The following is a 14,080-nucleotide window of genomic DNA, read 5'->3' as shown; positions in this document are numbered from 1 at the left end:
TTTTATATTTTTCTGAACTAAGGTACTTTCTCAGCTGTTTTGTGAGCATTGTGTATAGTTTTGGATAATTTTCTTCATAATCATGTATAGAAAGTAACTCATGGTAAGTACTTCAGGGAAATTTGGGGAAAAAACCTGAACTGAGAATAAATATCCAGGATGCTAATCCAGAAAAGTTCCAGTCAATTCATGCCATATGGTCAAAGTCAAGATAAATAGTATGGTAGTGTAAGTTATATTTTTTATAGCATATCAAATGATTAATAGAACATTATTAAAAAACATGCGTAAGTTTAAAATTTATTTATTAAAATCTTTCACGAAATATTTTGGCATAACCACATAAGTTACTTTTAATCAAACATGATTAATATATAAATTATACAATACTCATATGTTCACATTTACTATATTGAAACATTTGATATGACTTGGTGTTAAATAATAATAAGCAAATGAAAACTAGAATACAAAATAACCTTTATTTACTATAACTTAAAATGAATAGCTTTGATTAACAATATAAATGTTTATATTAAATAAATATAATTCTACATGTTATCTATAATTAAACACATTATCCTGTCCAAATCATCACAGGGATCATTATTACTACTATCAAGATTACTTCCTTCAACTTCGTCAATTTCTGAATTATTGAATAAACTCACATCTGCTTCAGATTCCGGAAGCCTTTGTAGTGCTGTTTGCAATGTATCATGAACCTTTTCCAAATGCTTCTGAAATCTATATAAAAATTGAATTTACACACATTGTACATATATAGTTTTCTTCGTGTGATATAAATTTTATAAAATTGCAAATGTTATTAGTCTGAAAGTAATGTTCGTAAAGCATTTATTGTAGACGCTTCGTAATCTACTCAATTAAAATGAAAATTTAGACAAGTATAAGAGTAAATTCAAGAATACTATATTTTTCTCTAACATGATTTATATTGTGAAGAATTATAAGTTGAAATCAAATGCTAAATATGTGTACCTGCTAAAAAATAAATCTAAATTATATTCACCTTAAAGCAGTTTCAAGTCTCTGTCGTTTTTGCAATTCCATCATAACCCTTAATGTTTCTCGTGCCTGATGTGGTCGAAATTCATTTATTAAATGATGTATATGCACAAATAAAGTTGTAAGATCTTCAACCTGCAAAAATGGCGTGATAGTATCAATGTCAGCAAAAGTACGGCTGCTTATTTTTTTTCTAAATATCAAACCTTTTCCGCACGTTTTGGAGATTCAGGACACAGAACAAGTAAATCTAATAAATCAAGAAAATTTACTAATAAAGAATGATTCAGTTTTTTTAACTCTCGACGTCTATCACAATGTTGAGGATATAAACGTTTAATGCCCTTAAAAAATGAAGAAGATATATTACTAACTTTTATATTAGATTGTTACTTAAATTTTATTTTATAGTTAACTACCTGTATGTCCAATGGTCGTATTATAGAATCATCTGCATTAAAGTTATTTCCAAACATAGAATACGTATCATGACATGGTAGAGGTGGCTTTGGAGCCCTATTTCGTCGAATATTTTCATCTGTGTATAAATTGATGTATTGCACAGGAGGCAAAGGAAGGGAACTTACTTGGGCTACATCTGACATTGTAAATTTATAAATTAGCTATAAAATTTTAAATAGTTTAGTATTGCAACAAATTTTAAATAGTTTAGTATTGCAACTAAATGTGTAAATAAATTAAATAGATTCGAAAAACTGTCAAGTCAATACAAAACTAAATGTCAAAACAAAAAGCATAGACTATGGGTGCATTCGACTTGGACGCTTACGCGCTGTGAGCGCGCCGTGAGCGCGCTTTCATCGTTCGACTTGGCGCTGTGAGTGTCACATAAGTACGCTCGTAGCATCATCGTAGGATGCTCGTAGCACATATTTTGCGCTCATACGTGCTCACGCCACAGAGGTAGGGCAGCGTGAGCGTGAGCGTCAGTTGTTTTTACTGTCATTTCATTTATTTATTAATTGTCAAATTCTTTATAATTCCGCAAAAATGCCAAGTTGTATATCACATTTATTTTTTAATATTAATATTAATATTAATTAATTTTAAATTCAATTAATTTTAAATCATTTTAAATTTTAATTTTAATATTACTATTAATTAAGCATAAGCTAACCAAATTTCATTTATTTATTAATTGTTAAATTCTTTATAATCCCGCAAAAATGGCAAGCTGTATATCACAATTATTATTTAATATTAATATTAATATTGATTAATTTTAAATTTAATTGATTTTAAATAATTTTAAATTTTAATTTTAATGTTACTATTAATTAAGCATAAGCTAACCAAATTTCATTTATTTATTAATTGTTAAATTCTTTATAATCCCGCAAAAATGCCAAGTTGTATATCACATTTATTTTTAATATTAATATTAATATTAATTAATTTAAATTTAATTAATTTTAAATAATTTTAAATTTTAATTTTAATATTAATATGAATTAAGCATAAGCAAACCAAATTTCATTTATTTATTAATTGTTAAATTCTTTATAATCCCGCAAAAATGCCAAGTTGTATATCACATTTATTTTTTAATATAATATTAATATTATATAATTTTAAATTTAATTAATTTTAAATAATTTTAAATTTTAATTTCAATATTACTATTAATTAAGCATAAGCTAACTAAATTTCATTTATTTATTAATTGTTAGATTCTTTATAATCCCGCTGAATGATCCAGAAAGTAATAAAATTTACACAATTACCGCTACCCCACCGCCATTTGCCGCCATTTTGATGCTTATTGACGCTCACAGTTTCCAAAACGAACGGATTTCAGTTATCGATTCTGAGCGCTTATCGGCCAAGTCGAACGCTAAAAATTCGTGCTTATAAGCGTGAGCGCTCACAGCGCGTAAGCGTCCAAGTCGAACGCACCCTATGTAACGTTTTAAAAAGAGTAACATGATTCGAAGAAAACATCGATTAGCAGCCATCTAGCGGAGACTAGTAAAACTCTCTGTTATCTATGCTTTGAAATGTCAAATTATTTTGACGTTTAACGTTTCTTTCTCAACTTATTCTTGATTTATTATAATATTATTTTATTATATTGTCTAGAATTTTTAACAATAGTTTAATTAATTTCACATTTTCATATTTCTTTATATTAACATGTAGTGTTTCATTTTGATATATATTTTGCATTAGTTACAAAAGGGTTTTTGAATTTATATGGTGAAGACATTTATTGAGGGCATTACATTCAGGTAAATGAATGCAGTAAAGTGTATAATAAGGTGTAATCATCAAATATTTTAAAAGACTTCGACAGTTAAATAACTTTTTGAAATTTCTTGTTCAGTGTCCTGAATTTACAAATCGTGCTAAGCTTACAATTAGATAAAAAAAATGACCTAAGTGTACAGGCATTTTATGAATTGAATAATATCATAGTTTCAGAATTATTTTATTCATAAGTAATTTTAAAATTTAATAATATATTTACATTTTTATTAATTTATTTAGAATGCTGCACATGTGTTGTCGATTACTAGAGCTATAGACGCTGACTGGAAATAGAAACAAATACATAAACATTATTATATTACATAATTAGTAATATATACATAATTACATAATATATATATATATATATATATATATATATATATATATATATATCTATATATATACACACATATGCTATTTAAAATATCTACATTATCAAACATTTTATTACCATACAAAAACTTGGTATTTCGAAAGAAAAATGTTTAAGAAAAAAGTCTTAAGTTAAAAAAGTTTGTGAATACAATATAGATGGGTGTATATGTTTAATATATCTCCTATAATTTTATAATCTTTCAATGAATATGAATTAGGTTTGATGAATTTAAATTACTTACAACACTGCATGAGATCATGAAACCACAGAGCAGCTTAGTATACTTATAAATTTGGGAAAAAAATATAAATTTACTTATATAGTACTTACAAATAGTATAACATCCATTATACAGAATATACAGGCGACCATAGAGTAGTAGTAACCTCTGTCTACCATTCGTCTAATTTGCGGCACTAAAAAATAATCAGATTAGAACAAACTTTTTGGTAAATTATTATCAGCTATTTTAATATATTAATAACTTTTCTGTTGAAGCAAAATTCACATTGATATATATGATTTATAAGTTTTTTTTTTTTTAAATAAAATTCGATGTGTAATTTTCTAATAAACTTGAGGATTAGTTTAATAAATTAAATTCGTTCCCGAAATTTTCCTTAAGCCATACTAGATCATGCACACCTAATTTAATTTTTCATTAGTTATACTTACAAAGCATAAGGTCTAATGTAACACTTTTATTTGCATCCTGTTCTGTAGGCTGTTTCGAATCTAAAACTTCGTCAAGAATTGCAGTGTTGTTGAAGTAAATATGATCTGGACTGAATAGTCCTAATTTCATCTCATCTGAAAATAATAAAAGTAATAATGAATAATAAAATAATAAAATTTGTTAATTATGTGGCTAACTACACAATTTTATTATTTAACTTTTAGTTTATTATTTGATTTTACTAGTTTGTTTTTTCATTAAACGATGTGCTCAAATTTGTCTGTTGTTTTCTTCTGGTTTAAGTTTGTTAACATGTGCTGAATGATATCACTCATACACTGTCGATAAGTACATAGTAAATAATATATATATATATATATATATATATATATATATATATATATACATAAACATGTGTGTATCAATTCAATAAGTATAAATTTATATCTTACAGTATGTGAGCGTCCTTCCAGATTTTAGAAAAAACATAAATGCAAACAGCATCATTGAGGCCGCAAAAAAAATCATTATGACTTGGACCAACATTGTCATAATTATCATCTGAAATAGATATAAATTAAATTAATTGTGCTAGGACGATATAAATGTGGCATGTTTTTTTTATATTTAATTTTTGTTATTTTTTTCATATATTTATTCAAGTTTAGATTCCCAAAAATGTATGTATGTCTATACAAAATTAGCAAACTATGAGCAAACAAATTTTCCAATCGACATACGACTTGGCTACCACAACAAATTTATATTTAAGATAGAAAAATATTAAAAAACTATTATTTCTGATACTAACAGAACAATTACAAAGTAATCCGATTTCGTTGCAGCTGCAAAGTCGGGCGCTGTAGAAACCGTGGTATAGCAAATTCAGGAAACTCAAAAGAAGAACTGCAGCACTTCCAAACATGCACAAGCTTTCAAAAGTATCAAAACTATTTGAAAAAAAAATAGAAAAAAATATTAAAGAAATTTGTGACACAGACGTCTCATACGTATTTGCAAAATATTATATTTATATTTTGTAAAAGTTACAAGAAATGCAATAAATAAATGCACAAATGCGTCTACACAATCATTGCGGTGCACTGTAAATATTACAGTGGGTCAAATTGTATCTGATGAATTAGAAAACTTACTTCTCAACAGCATCATCACAAGTATCAACGAATGTGAGAAAGTCTTCAGCAAAATAAATACATTTTAATGCCAGCGTGTAGAATCCCATAGTGAAACAACATAGAAGGACCACCATGATCATAACCACAATCACTTTGGTGAGTACAAAACAGGGACATCGTACTGGACAGAAATAAATTGTATGTATTTGTGACCAGTAAATTAAAGTTGATAAAATAGTCAAGATACTTTAGAGGATAATTTGTGCTGATATGAATTATTAATAATTGTAGTCTCATTGAATTAAATCCTATAATTAAGGACGGTTAAGCATATATTTTCTTATATAGTAGAATATTTATTGATGATTTTAATTTTGAATTGATGACAACTGATATTTCTTATATATGAAATATGTTTAACTATTTATATTATCAATACATATTTTATAATTTGACTTACACATATTGATATCTTGTATTTTATTTCATAAATAAAATTTTCAATCAAACGTTACTTAAAACAAAAGTTTTTATTTTTATTTGATTTGAATATGTCATTGAATTGCTTGGATATATATATATATATATATATATATATGTATAATTTAAACAATTTCTAATTCCGTGAATTCATTCGAAAAGAAAGTTTATATCCTTATATCTATGGTTTATATACTCCAAAATAACTCTTAGAAATAAAAATTTTGTGACAACGTTGCATATTTTTGTAATGCATATATATATGCTTTGGTTTGTTGTCTATGAATTTGTTTCGATACTTGTGAAATTTTGTACATGATGGTGACTATTAAGTATAATTCTTATCATAGTTAATACGTTCTAGCAAAATCTAAAGTAAGAGGTATATACTAAGAGCCTTTAACAATATAGTTAATGATGAATACTTGTATATTTTATAAATCGAAATAAATGCCATTAATATCTACTTATTCGGATATTTTTATTATTAGTTTTATATTTCAGGTCTTGGATAATTATATATTATATTTCAAATTCTATATCAATTAATCATCAAGATTCCAGCTATTTTTTCAATTAAGATAATCTTTTAATTCAGATATAATTTATTTATCGCAAAAATCAAATCATTCACTAATTATGTACTTTTATGTAAACTGATAATTTAAATAACATATATTTGAATTTCGCGCTTTAAATTGAACAAGAGGTGACAGCCATTCTGACACATGTTGACAGCTTCAATTGTCAAAGAAAATTTCGTGAATTAACATGTGCTAGCGTTAATTAACGTTTTTTTTAATTAAATCCTTGATTAGTTTTAATTAATTTATGCATCAAAACGTGTAATTAATTTAGTAGATCATTTTGATATAATAAATTTATCGTGAAACGTTAATTAAAAGCCGAAAAAATGGATATGTGTGGAGGTGCCTTTGATAAGTATCTCTTTCAGGGTCTCCATTTTGAATCAATTTTATAATTAAACAATTCATTTACAGCGCCAATGTATCCTTTAATTATATACATGCAATTATCAATAGTATAATTTATATATGTGCTTTTGTGGGTTATTAATTCTTTTGCAGCGCCAATGTATCCTTTAATTATATACATGCAATTATCAATAGTATAATTTATATATGTGCTTTTGTAGCTTATATTTGAGTACTTCCAACACATATCTCTTTATATCGAATTCTAAATTCACGAAAGTCTCTAATGTAAGTCGTGTGTCGTGTATTGTGTAAAGACTTTACTGGGACAATTGCAACATGTCGAGTAGACTTGTAAAAGACTAAAGTTATGTAGTGGTTCTAAAGTAGTGATTTTGTGTCGAGTACTTGAGATTTCTGGCAGATGCTCTAGAGGTGGTTTGAGTAATGAGTTAGTGTTCTGGGAGCTGCTGTAGAGGATATCGAACAATGTAAGTGCAAAGCATGTTTTATACAAAGCGAGTCAAAGGATATATTTCTGGAATTATATACAGGCATTTATCGTACTATATCTGTTGTGCCTATAGTGTTTTAAATATTCAATATTTAACTTATGTATATATATATATATATATATATATATATATATATATATATATAAATGCATTAGGTTTTTCTGAGTTTTGAATTTAAAGCAGTCAAATAATTTTGAAAATCTTTATTTTGATACATTATTGTTTGTCGTCTTCAATAAAACTATGATTTGAATAGAAATAAATAAAAAGATATTACTTATAATTTATTTTCTGAACAGAGTTTACAATTATTGACCGACTTTGTATTATATGCTACTTTTATGCTTGTAATGATAATACTTCTTATTAAATATGTATTTAATGCTTGTTTTTCATATTAAATGAAATGAATAAATAAAAATTATTTGAAAGATTTTTTGAGAACTTGTCCCTTTGTTATCCGATATCATTAATAAGGCAGCCTGTATATATTTTAGTGGAATATTTTCTGGCTTGTGCATTATTAATATAGTTGTATACATATATCTGCTGAAAATATTGTTTATATTATAATAATTGAGTCAATATCATTTTTTCAATAGGGTGTACTTTATTAATTTTTAATACATAAAATACATTTTTTTGTTTTGTTAATTAATCAACAACTATTATGCTAATAAAAGATTTTAAAATAATTTGGCAGATATATGTGTAAAAGATTTTGTTCTTATTTAATTTGCTATGGGGAAAACATGTTGATTCAGTTTTTTTTATTTATTTAAACAAGTGCCTATGGAGGTGTGGTAGTCCTCCATATTAATACCAATATTGTGCAAATTGTAGTAATAATAAATTCCATAAAATATTATTTATATTTGGTTTATTTTAAGTATGATTAATATCCACGACACTATGTGTTGTCATATTTATCGTTAATAAAATGTGATTGGTATTTTCTTATTTATAATCGAAAAGAAAGGTTTCAAGAATTATACATTTTTGGAAAATTCGACTAGGGAGAAACAAAAGCCGTGTCCGATCTGACACTTGAATTTCCTTTTGTTTTTCTCAGTGCTGTCACTATATGGGCCAATCTGTCCAGAGACATGTGATGCGTGTTGACAAGCCGCTATGCGTGTTGGCAACCCGCTACATCACTCCGCCCTAATGAAAAAGATTGTTTCGCATCTCTGACTGCCATTCTTGAACTTCCTTGTAAATTTCTTTTGGTTGAGATTGTGTGATAAATTGCCGTGTTGGCTTGTTGAGTTTGTTGATTGCTTACGTGGCCCTTCGCTGGTGAGTTAGCGGTTGAGTAGATGTGGCCCTTCGCTGGTGAGTTAGCGGCTGAGTATATTTGACACTTCGCTGGTGAGTTAGCGGTTGAGTGTATGTGGCCCTTCACTGGTGAGTTAGCGGTTGAGTGTATGTGGCCCTTCGTTGGTGAGTTAGCGGTTGATTGTATGTGGCCCCTCGCTGGTGAGTTAGCGGTTGATTGTATGTGGCCCTTCGCTGGTGAGTTAGCGGTTGAGTGTATGTGGCGGTTGCCAAATTGTTTGCTCCCTGTCTGCTGCCATGGTGCTTATTATCGACTTATTTACCATGATAATAAGTGATTTATTGAGCACGTGTTGTTGTTGATCTTGAAGTGCGTGGTCGGAGTCTCAGTTGTATGCTTAGAATGCTCTTCGAATTATGGAAGTTGTGAGCCATTTATAATAATTATTTATATTTTTAAAAATTCTTTTCTTAATAATTCTTGAGACTTGAATTTATTTTGTTACTTCTAAAAATGACTTGATCTTCTTACCTTCTTGCGAAATGTGTGTTACTTGTTCACTCTCGGGGTCACCAAAATATGGAGGTGTGGTAGTCCTCCATATTAATACCAATATTGTGCAAATTGTAGTAATAATAAATTCCATAAAATATTATTTATATTTGGTTTATTTTAAGTATGATTAATATCCACGACACTATGTGTTGTCATATTTATCGTTAATAAAATGTGATTGGTATTTTCTTATTTATAATCGAAAAGAAAGGTTTCAAGAATTATACATTTTTGGAAAATTCGACTAGGGAGAAACAAAAGCCGTGTCCGATCTGACACTTGAATTTCCTTTTGTTTTTCTCAGTGCTGTCACTATATGGGCCAATCTGTCCAGAGACATGTGATGCGTGTTGACAAGCCGCTATGCGTGTTGGCAACCCGCTACATGCCTTTTATGAATTCTTTTATTCTATAAATAACACTATTTTGTGTGGAATTCAGAATTCTTATACATTAAATTTTTGTTGCTAAATGATTAGTTAACCAATACAGCTTTTTGTATCCTTCGATTACTTATTTGTTGAAGGGGCCCTAACACCTTACCTTAAGTAACTCCTAAATTGATGGTATTTTGTTACAAATTACAAGTTACAAATTTACTTTGTTACAAAAATCTCTTTTTTATTACACCTCTTGTTCATTATTATACAGCAAAAATATTTGTATTTGTATTTGACATTTCCAGTATCAAGAATCATGTGTTTTCCCTGTAGCGATATTGACTGCATGAATATTCTTATTTATGGATAACACGATTGTATGGTTTTGATCAAATTCTTTCAAATATCTAATTGAATTGACTTACCGAATTGTTAATTAGATGCAGCTTTAAAAGTCTTTTACTGTAGTTTTATTTTAAATTTATTCAATTATATCGCTGCATAGCTAAATGATAGATTTTTATTCTTTTATTGCTAAAAACAATTTTGATCAAGACATACAATCAAAGTTTCAAGGAGTTGACTTGAATGATTAGACAAAATTTAATTTTGTTTACAAGTTTATTATTCGATTCAAGTTGTAAAAATTATTTAACTCAATTTCTAAATGATAACAATCAGCTTTATAACAGTTTTGAAGTTTTAAATGTTCAAGTTTTTGAACATTTTTTATTATTTATTTTACAAGTTTTATTAAATTTCTTTTTTGGCTTTTCCAATAATTTGTATATTATTCAAGTCAGCTATATTTGTTTTTCTGTCTCGATTAATTGTAAAGGTTTCACATGTTTTATCAAGTCGTATAAACGATTTTAATTCGATTAATATGATTTCATTTCATTCATTAATTAAATAATTCTTTCGAATAATTTTTTTTTCTAAGTCCAAATTTTGTGATTATAATTCTTTCGAATAATTTTTTTTTTCTAAGTCCTTTCAGATAATTTTTTTTTTCTAAGTCCAAATTTTCTGAAACCTTTTCAATTAAGACAGACGAGTTATTTATGCATGCTGTATTATCCCAAAGCCAACATTCGAATGAATGAGGCTCACATTGAATATTTCACAACGAGAAAATTTTATTGGGACAAAGTTAAAATTTTAACTAAGTCCCAGTAATTTTTTCTCGTTGTGAAAACTTCAACGTGGACTTCATTTCATTCGAGTGTTGGTTTTGGGAATTGGTGTGAGGGAACACTAAAAAACATAAAAAAGTTTCAACGCTGAACAGAAAAGAGAAAAATTGATCTGGGACTTAGGGGTTTTTTTTTTAGGCTCTCACCCCTCCCTTCCTTCCTCCTCCTCCTCTTTCCCCTTTTTTTTTTCCCTTTTTTCGCTTTTTTTTCACATCTTTTTTTTCCTTTTTTGGTGTTTTTTTTGCATGTTGTGGTTTTTGGGTAGATTTCTGGGTTCGGCATGCATCTTCCGCAATGTGTCCCTCTGCGTGTAACCTCTCGCATCATGGACCTCAGGTTGACCATCACTTCGTGTGTTCGTTTCAGGACCCTTTGCGCTCGCCAACAGCCACCACCAGCACTGCTCCATTTTTTCTGCTTCCGAGTGGTCCGTGTCGTCGCCTTCAGCTGGACTCGATCCGTCTCACCTTGTGCCTGCCTCCAGAGCGATTTCACCGAGTATGCGGTCACTTAAACCGCTCGGCTATTTAAGTTATTGATGATAAAGTTATTTTATTCCTATATTGTATTAATATTGAATTTTAATAAAGAATATGTATCATACTCATCTCTCTTATTCATCATCTGCTCCTCTACCCCTCTCTTTCCCCAGTTCTTCCTCTACCCCCTTTTTTTTTTTTTTTTTTTTTTTTTTTTTTCTCTTTTTGTATCTCTCTTACAGTGAAGTGCGAAACTTGAATTTTTTGTTTTTCAGAAATATACTAAGTGTCAAGGTCGAAATGCGACACCTGAATTTAATATTTTGAACTAATATTTGATAATTATGAAAAACTATACATTCGATTTTTTCAAGCATCTTAGGGATTGAACCGAGAAACACTGAGCTAACCGTAGTGGTCACTTAACGATCTCGGCAACTGGTTACACAAAACGTAGTCTTTTGTAAAAATATAAAGTGTTATTTTCAAACTGAAAGATATAAGTTTCCTAAAAATGTTGTATGCCGAATGTGCGAATGGCCGAGGTCGTAAAGATACAGTTTAGGCCATAATATCAATTCCAAGTTCGCCAGTTCGAACCCCATTTGACTGAAAAAAATATTTGGAGCCAATAATTTTTCAAACTGTGTAAATAAATAAGACATATAGATAGAATTAAATTTTATTGAGTGTCAGTATTACAAAAATCGACATAATATATATATATATATTATATAATATATGTATATATAATATATCTACGCAATATATAAATATATATATATATATACGCTATATATATATATATATATAATATATATATCTATATATATAAAGAGATAAGAAAAGTAGGAGGATAATTTTATAAAATTCATATTCGCCTGGTTAGCAGTAAACCAACCTACTTTGGTGTAATTTAAAAATCTTATTATTTTTTCGATAAAAAGACAGTCTATCAGGAGCAGCCAGAATTGGCCAAAATCGTGACTTTCAAATGCAATTTTAAGGCACTTAATGAATGAAATTAATAATTTTAATTAATGCTTTGTGTAGACTAAAGTACAATCTTTATACCAACCAAAAAAAATACAAATTTATCATCGTCTTCATAGTTAAAATCAGCTTCAAAGTTGGCAATTTTTCAAACTTTAATTTGGTACCAAGGGCAGAAGAATTTTTTTTTCCAAAAACTAATTTCATATTCGGAATCAGCGCCTCGAAAACTATCAGAATCGGTTAAAACATTTGAAAATCGCGAAAAAAAAATTTAATTTCATTAGTAAAATTTTGGTTTTGCCACCAATGATTTCGATTTTTCGTAGCGGTATGTGGATTCATCCAAAAACGGATAATATTTTCGAAATCAGCGTCCCAAAATCAATCAAAACCAATCAAAACATTTTGAAAATCGCGAAGAAAAGCCGATTTTTTAAAAAAAGATCGATTTTGCAACCAAAGATTTCGATTTTTCGCGGGGTGTGTGTGGGTTTATCCAAAAATAGATAGCATTTCTGAAATCAGCGTCCAAAAATCTTTTGGAATCAGTCAAAATATTTCCAAAATAGCGAAACAAATCTATTTTTTGCTAAAAATTCCGATGTTGCAACCAAAGTTTTTGTTGTTTTCCAGTGGTACACGCCCTGAAAGCTCATCAAACAGGATAATTTGGTCCTTTTCATCAAAAACACTTTGTCCAACTAGTTGTTGATATATTTTTCCACTACTATAGGGAGACCCAGGATTTATGGTTCCTTTTAAGCAATCTTTAAGTCATAAGCACCTGTAATAAAAATTAAAAATTATTCTAAGGATAGGTTTTAACTTGATTTATTCAAATTATGTAACATGTGTCTAAAAATCCAATTCATGTTAAAACCATGGACTGCTGTTCATGATTTTCTTTTAAAACTCATTTACTTACTCAATTTGAATATAATAAATATCAAGTTCAAATCATTGACTATTATGAAAGTTTTTGCCGTTTTATTTTTATAAATATGCAAAGATATCACGGGTTTTTATTACTCTTTTTAAACACATTTCACTCAATTTGATATAATAAATATCAAAAACCTTATTCGTGCTATTCAGCTTTATCCACGGTTTTAACTTGATATTTATTAATTATCATTAATATTAATTAAATTTTAATTATTGTCTTACCATTTAATTACATTACGAAAAACACATAGCAATATTTGGTTCGGTTTTATATTGAAGAAGCAAATATTTAAACTAAATGTATTAATAATGTAAGATGTAACATATTATTAGACCAACTTGCCTTTTTAATGTAGATTTAATGAATAAATGTGTGTTTCTATATAAAAAATAATACAAGTATCTATTACAAGTTACAATTGAACAAATTATTGCAAAATATCAATGGTCTATAATTAAATTATCAAAAGAATTTTGTGTTTTCATAGCAACTAAAAGGAAGTAGTAAACAAGAGCTATTTCTTCTAATAATAATCAATGCTTGTTTATTAATATTATCATATCTTATAGCTTTAAAGACTCTATTACTTTGATTCGTTTGAAATTGAAAAAAAATCTAGTGGTAGAATAAATTTACCCTCGAAATCCGCAAAGATTGGTTTTGAATTTTTACGAGAGCCCATTCATTGCCGCCGCTGTGAAAAGCGGGTGAGAAATCGAACTGCTGAATTACTTGAACAGTAAAAAATGTGAATGAATAATGAAAATCTATTTTATATCAAATAAAAAAGTCACAACTTGCAAACCATATGTTTATAGAAAGTAAATAAGA

The 14,080-nt window shown here is 28.1% G+C and overlaps 1 protein-coding gene across 1 annotated transcript; it reads right to left on the bottom strand.

Moving 5' to 3' along the window:
• Window positions 1–536: 536 nt before the first annotated feature.
• LOC113374296 (mediator of RNA polymerase II transcription subunit 7-like) lies at window positions 537–1,768 on the bottom strand. The gene is made up of 4 exons (XM_026614413.1): window positions 1,449–1,768; window positions 1,236–1,373; window positions 1,034–1,164; window positions 537–747 (listed from the first exon to the last, which is right to left on the bottom strand). The coding sequence occupies exons 1-4, from the start codon at window positions 1,632–1,634 to the stop codon at window positions 552–554; spliced, it is 651 nt and encodes a 216-aa protein (XP_026470198.1). The 5' UTR covers window positions 1,635–1,768; the 3' UTR covers window positions 537–551.
• Window positions 1,769–14,080: the final 12,312 nt, after the last annotated feature.

This window comes from Ctenocephalides felis, unplaced genomic scaffold, assembly GCF_003426905.1.
Source record: "Ctenocephalides felis isolate EL2017-DRISC unplaced genomic scaffold, ASM342690v1 CF-g0.4_SCAFFOLD_01690, whole genome shotgun sequence".
In the NCBI taxonomy this organism is placed as follows: domain Eukaryota; kingdom Metazoa; phylum Arthropoda; class Insecta; order Siphonaptera; family Pulicidae; genus Ctenocephalides; species Ctenocephalides felis.
The sequence above is the reverse complement of the archived record's forward strand: the minus strand, read 5'-3'. Positions and strand labels throughout refer to the sequence as shown.

Coding starts and splice junctions, on each gene's coding strand:
- LOC113374296 (XM_026614413.1), bottom strand. CDS start 1,634: ATGTCAGATGTAGCCCAAGTAAGTTCCCTTCCTTTGCCTCCTGTGCAA. Junction 1,165..1,235: donor CTCCAAAACGTGCGGAAAAG/GTTTGATATTTA, acceptor CCATTTTTGCAG/GTTGAAGATCTTACAACTTT. Junction 748..1,033: donor AGACTTGAAACTGCTTTAAG/GTGAATATAATT, acceptor ATTTTTATATAG/ATTTCAGAAGCATTTGGAAA.